Source organism: Salvia hispanica, chromosome 2 (assembly GCF_023119035.1).
Source record: "Salvia hispanica cultivar TCC Black 2014 chromosome 2, UniMelb_Shisp_WGS_1.0, whole genome shotgun sequence".
Taxonomy (NCBI): domain Eukaryota; kingdom Viridiplantae; phylum Streptophyta; class Magnoliopsida; order Lamiales; family Lamiaceae; genus Salvia; species Salvia hispanica.
This window is the reverse complement of record NC_062966.1, coordinates 39,645,108-39,651,266: the sequence shown is the minus strand read 5'-3', so window position 1 is coordinate 39,651,266 and position 6,159 is coordinate 39,645,108. Positions and strand designations below refer to the sequence as shown.

Here is a 6,159-nt window from a genome sequence, read left to right as displayed (position 1 = left end):
GGTACCTCTTCTTCTTCGAGAGGATCCTCGGGAGCCTCCTCGACGACCCCACCTTCGCCATTCCCTACTGGAACTAAATGATCAGCACCCCGGACTCCGCCACCTACTTCATGGGGAAACCCTACCGAGCCGGCGACGCCGTCCCCCCATGCCACTAATTTATTTCCAGTCACATTTTATTATAAAACTAATACTCCCTCCGTTTCTTCATAGTTGAGTCATTTTTTCATTTTAAGAAGTTTCTTCATATTTCTATATATGGTAACTTTTTTCTCTTTCTTACTTTACTCTCTTATTTTATTCTCTTTATATTTTATTCTTTCTACTTTTTTCTCTCTACTTTTTTATCTATTTATTTAACACATTCACATTCTTTTCTAAAACTTCGTGCCGAAAAGTTTCGCCTCAACTGTGAAGAAACGGATAGAGTACTACTTTAAAAGTAGGACCCACTTCCTACCAACATTTTCAACCCACTTTCTATTATATTTCTTAAATTTCGTGCCCAGTCAAATTGTGACAATATTTAAGGAACGGAGGGAGTACTATATATGGAAATGACTCAACTATGAGGGAATTTCCCAAAATGGAAAAATGACTTAATTATGAAGGAAATGAGGGAGTACTGCTATTCCGTCTATTAATGAAAAATATGAACTCTTTCATTTTTAGCTAAACATTTTAATTAGTCTCTAATGCGGTGAGGCACATTTTCCGCGAACAATACTTTAAAAACTTTTTCTATCTATCTGCCTATCTATCTTTATCAATTATGCTCCATCCCACATCGTAAGTCTAAGAAAAGTTGAAATATGTATATAATTTTTGTCCAATAAAATATCTTCAGCAAGATCTCAGTTTGCAAGAAGTGCTCCAAGTGTTCAATGCAACGCCACATGGTATTGTAACCGGCAGAAATGAATTAGGGGAAAAATAAATGTACTTTTAGGTACGTAGATTAAAAACCCAAAAAAAAAATATATAATTTTATAATTGATGTGAGAAGAAATTTTTCCAAAAGAGAAAATGCGATATATTTTGTGGAACAAACTAAAAAGAAAAGTTTGACATGACGATCAATATACGACCCAGCTCACTCATTTTCCTGTGATGGGAATCAATATTCATCTACTATTGTCACCATAATACCCATCAATTTTGTACATTTTAAAATATGAAGGTTTTATTGCAAAATAAAAGCCTAGTAGTACTTCATTTTAAATAAATGTACTTTTAGGTACGTAGATTAAAAACCCTAAAATACTCCTTCTGTTTCATAGTAGATGTCACATTTGGGAGATGTCACAGGATTTTAAGAGATGTTATTTTTATGTATTAAGTGGTGAGAGAAAATATAATTTTATAATTGATGTGAGAAGAAACTTTCTTCCAAAAGAAGAAACGTGACATTTTTTGTGAAACAAACTAAAAAGGAAAGTGTGACATTTCTATTGAATCTGTGACGGGGATCAATATCCAACCCAACTCACTATGGGAATCAATATTCATCTACTATTGTCACCATAATACCCGAAGGTTTTATTGTAAAATAAAAGCCTAGTAGTACTTCACTTTAAATATCATAATTACATTAATTAAATTCAATTTATTAAGACATGGAATCACACGCCTATATTAACACATGCATCCACACCAATGCAACCATCACTAAAACATGGCTTCTCTTCAATCTTCCTTCACGGTGCTCGCCACCACCCCCACCACCAATGCACGCCGGAGCCACCGCTTCAACATCTCCTGCAGCAGCATAGACCGCCGCAACATGCTGCTCGGGCTAGGCGGGCTGTACGGCGCCAGCAGCCTCGTCTCGGGCCAGAGAGCCCGCGCCGAGCCGATCCAACCTCCGGACATAAGCAAGTGCGACACCACCGGCACCATCACCGATGGCGAGCAGACGGAGAGCCTCGACGTCAACTGCTGCCCGCCCTACACCGACGTCAAGTCCAATTACGTGCTGCCGTCGTTCCACAAGCTCCGGGTGCGCCCGTCCGCGAACAGGCGCAACCTGAGCCACCACTACATAGCCAAGTACCAGCTGGCGCTCAAGAAGATGAGGGACCTCGACGTCACCGACCCGGACGACCCCCGTGGCTTCACGCAGCAGGCCAACATCCATTGCGCTTACTGCAACGGGCAATACGACCAGCAGGACTACCCTGGCACTGATCTCCAGGTTAGTAGCGAACTCCAGGGGCTTAAGCTTCTACCAATTTTGAGAATATACTCCCTCTCTCCCCTATTAAATGTCTCATTGTTCCTTTTTCGTCCGTCTGTCAATAACTGTCTCATTTCACTTTTATTATATTTGGTAATTGGAGCCTATATTTCACTTAGAGCTGACAATTTTTGACACGATACGATAACACAACACGAACCGACACGAAATTAATGGATTTGGGTCAGAACTTATTGGGTTCGTGCCCTTATCGGGTCGACCCATTAAGCACACGAAAATTTCATGTCGTGTTCGTGTCATGTTCGTGTTATCCGTTAACAAGTATGTTGGTCGTGTTCGTGTCCGTGCTTGAGGTTTTCTTAACAGGTCGTGTTCGTGCTTGTTGTTATCGTGTTCGTGTCGTTATCGTGTCAACACGATAACGACCCGACACGCACGATTTGCCAGCCCTAAATTTTCACTAACTCATTCCACTTACATTTTATTATAAAATTGGTACTCCCTTCGTCCCGCTTTAGGAGTCCCGGTTGAGTCGGACACATGTTTTAAGAAAAAAGTGTTTGAGTGTGTAACAAATAAATATTGTACTGGATGTTGGGATTCACTTTTAATTGAGCGTCCAATAAATAAATGTTGTAGTGGATGTTAGGACCCACTTTTAATACTTTGTAGGCATTTTTTATTAACTTATCTCAACCGGGACTCCTAAAGCGAGACCCCCACAATTGATCAACCGGGACTCCTAAAACGAGACGGAGGGAGTATATAAAAGTAGGTCTCACATTCATTAACTTTTCTATCCACTTTACTACATAAAGGTAAAACAATTTCTTAAAATCTGTACCGGTCAAATATGAAACATTTAATCACAGACTTAAAATGAACAAAAGAAATTGATATTAATATATTTTCGAAAGGATAATCCATCTCATATTAGTAGTAGGAGTGTTACACAATAAAGTCCCTACCAACATTTTTTTTTTTGTCAAAGGTCCACAGCTCCTGGCTCTTCTTCCCGTTCCACCGATGGTACCTCTTCTTCTTCGAGAGGATCCTCGGGAGCCTCGTCGACGACCCCACCTTCGCCATTCCCTACTGGAACTGGGATAACCCCCGGGGCATGTACATGCCCGACATGTTCACCATCCCGGGCACCCCCGCCTACGACGCCAACCGCGACCAGGCCCACCTCCCCAACGCCGTCGTCGACCTCACCTTGAGGAGCACAAGCATCTACCCGCAGCAGCCCATCAGAAACAACCTCACCCTCATGTACAACGAAATGATCGGCCATCCGGCCTCCGCCACCGACTTCATGGGGAAACCCTACCGAGCCGGCGACGCCCTCCCCGACGGCCCGGGAACCTCCGAGGGAGGCTCCCACACCGCGGTCCACGGGTGGGTCGGGGACCCCAGAAACAAGTTCGGCGAGGACATGGGCAACTTCTACTGGGCCGGGCGGGACCCGCTCTTCTACAGCCACCACGCGAACGTCGACCGAATGTGGGCCCTTTGGAAGGACATCCCCGCCCGCTACTCGAAGGACATCACCGAGGACGATTTCTTGAGTTCCGCTTTCATGTTCTATGACGAGAACAAGAGGCTCGTCCGCGTCACTGTGGCCGACTGCCTCGACCACAGGAAAATGGGATACGAGTACGAACCGAGTGAAACTCCGTGGATGAACCAACGGCCGCAGAAGAGGGCGGTTCCGGCCAATATCCGGAAGCTCGCCAAGACAGCGCAGGCTCCGTACGAGGCCTTGTTCCCTCTCACTCTCAACAGCACTGTCAAGGTAATACAGAGATATTTACTCCGATGGCATCTTATAATTTTCTCTATCAATCTAGATTATACTGAGTACTCCCTCCGCTCCATAGTAGCAGAGGCGTTTCTTTTCAGCTCGCGATTTAAGAAAAATTGTGTTACGTGAGTTAAAATGAGTTTAAGTAAAGAAGAATAAAGTAGGAAATGAAAAAGTTACAACGATGAAGAGCGAATACAGTAAAAGAGAGTAAAGTACTCCCTCCATCCCAATTTAAAAGTCCTAATTAGTTATGGCACGTATTTTAAGAAATGTACAGAAAAGTTAGTTGAATAAGTTAGTGGTATATGAGTCTCACTTATATATACTCCTTCCGTCCCACGTTACTTGAGGCATTTCTTTTCGGCACGGGATTTAAGAAAGTTATGTTTAGTGAGTTAAGTAGAGGAGGGAATAAAGTATGTAAAAGAAGAGAGAGTAAAGTAAAAGAAAGAATAAAGTAGGTGTGAATAGATGCTTTGTTTTTAGCCAAAAAGAGAAATGACTCAAGTAACTTGGGACAACCCAAGAAGGAATACGACTCAAGTAACTAGGGACGGAGGGAGTATTACTTTTATAATAAAATGTAAGTGGAATAAGTTGATGGAATGTAGAACCTACTTACTTACTATTCGGGGTAAAAGTGAAATAGAACTCTTAAATTGGGATGGAAGAAAATAGCAAAATAGGACTCTTAAATTAGGACGAAGGGAGTAATTGAGAAGAAATATGTTGACTTTTACTGGGAATGACTCAACTACTATGGAATATACTAGAATGACAAAATAACTCAACTACTATGAAACGAAGGGAGTAAATGACATTTATTTCCATAAGTTGTTAGTATTCATCCATGAATCATGCTCTCTCTCTTTTCTAATAATTTCTTCGATACATATCACAAGGTTATTGTGGCGAAGCCGAGCAAGGGGAAGGCTGACGATGTCCTCGTGATCGAGGGCATCGTCACCGACAACACCAAGCTCATCAAGTTCGATGTGTTCGTTAACGACGAGTACGAGATGCCCGAGGAGGTTGACCGGGCTGAGTATGCCGGGGCGTTTACGCAGCTGCCGCACAGGGTGAAGGCGAAGGAGAGCACTAGAAGCCTGCGGTTGAACTTGAAGGAGCTCTATGAGAACATTAATATCGCCGATGATGATCGCGTCGTCGTCACGATTGTTCCGACGATCAACGGCGGCGCTGTCACCATTGGCGGTATTAAGATCATCCCCCGCGTTGATTGATTCCCATTTCCCCATGTGTTTTGTGTGGCTGAATAAACGTTTGATTCTGTTCGAATAAAAAATGTTTCTTTGGAAACATTTTGTTTTCTGAAAGTTGATGCGTAATATTTTGGACTTTTCAAATGCATTTCTATTTTCTAATAAAATGATTTCTTATAAAATGGACAGAGCAATAATTTTTAATTTATTGTATGCAGACAATTATCAATATATTACAAAAAATTCAAATATGAACGAAAATAATTATAACTTACTCCCTCTGTCTGCAAATAAGAGTCCCGTTTTTTCATTTTAGTCCGTCCACGAATAGGAGTTCCGGTTACTTTTACCATAAATGGTAATAGGGTCTCACCTTTCGACTAACTCATTTCACTCACATTTTATTTAAAATTAATATAAACAAGTGGGACCCATATTCTAATAAATTTTTTCCACCTACTATTCTTAATAGTATTTCTTAACACTCGTGCCGTCAATGAATAAGACTCCTAATGGCGGACGGAGGGAGTACTACTTAATGGCGGAAATCTAACCAAAATTTCATTCTAACTGTTCGATGAAATGTTCAGCTGAATCTCGGTTTGCAAGAAGTGCTCCAAGTGTTCGATGCAACGCCACATAATATTGTTACCGTAAAGCATAAATTTGGGGAAACAATCTAAGTGTTCATGGTGGAACTGTTGGATGTAAATGACATATTAATGATCGGTTACTCATTAAAGGATATTCTTATGCACTCAACCTTTTTTTGATGAAATGCCCAAAATAAAACTTGATCGTCTAATCTATGATGAGGATCAATATCCAACCCAGCTCACTCATTTTCCTGTGATGGGAATCAATATCCATTTACTATTAATCTCTATAATACACAACATTTTTGAACATTTTTAAATGTGAAGGTTTTATTG

At 41.3% G+C, this 6,159-nt stretch overlaps 1 protein-coding gene across 1 annotated transcript; it reads left to right on the top strand.

Moving 5' to 3' along the window:
• Positions 1-1,675: 1,675 nt before the first annotated feature.
• Positions 1,676-5,354, top strand: LOC125207049 (polyphenol oxidase I, chloroplastic-like). The gene is made up of 3 exons (XM_048106256.1): positions 1,676-2,194; positions 3,189-3,992; positions 4,907-5,354. Exons 1-3 carry the CDS (start codon positions 1,676-1,678, stop codon positions 5,246-5,248), a joined length of 1,665 nt encoding a protein of 554 aa, XP_047962213.1. The 3' UTR covers positions 5,249-5,354.
• The last annotated feature ends 805 nt before the right edge of the window (positions 5,355-6,159 follow it).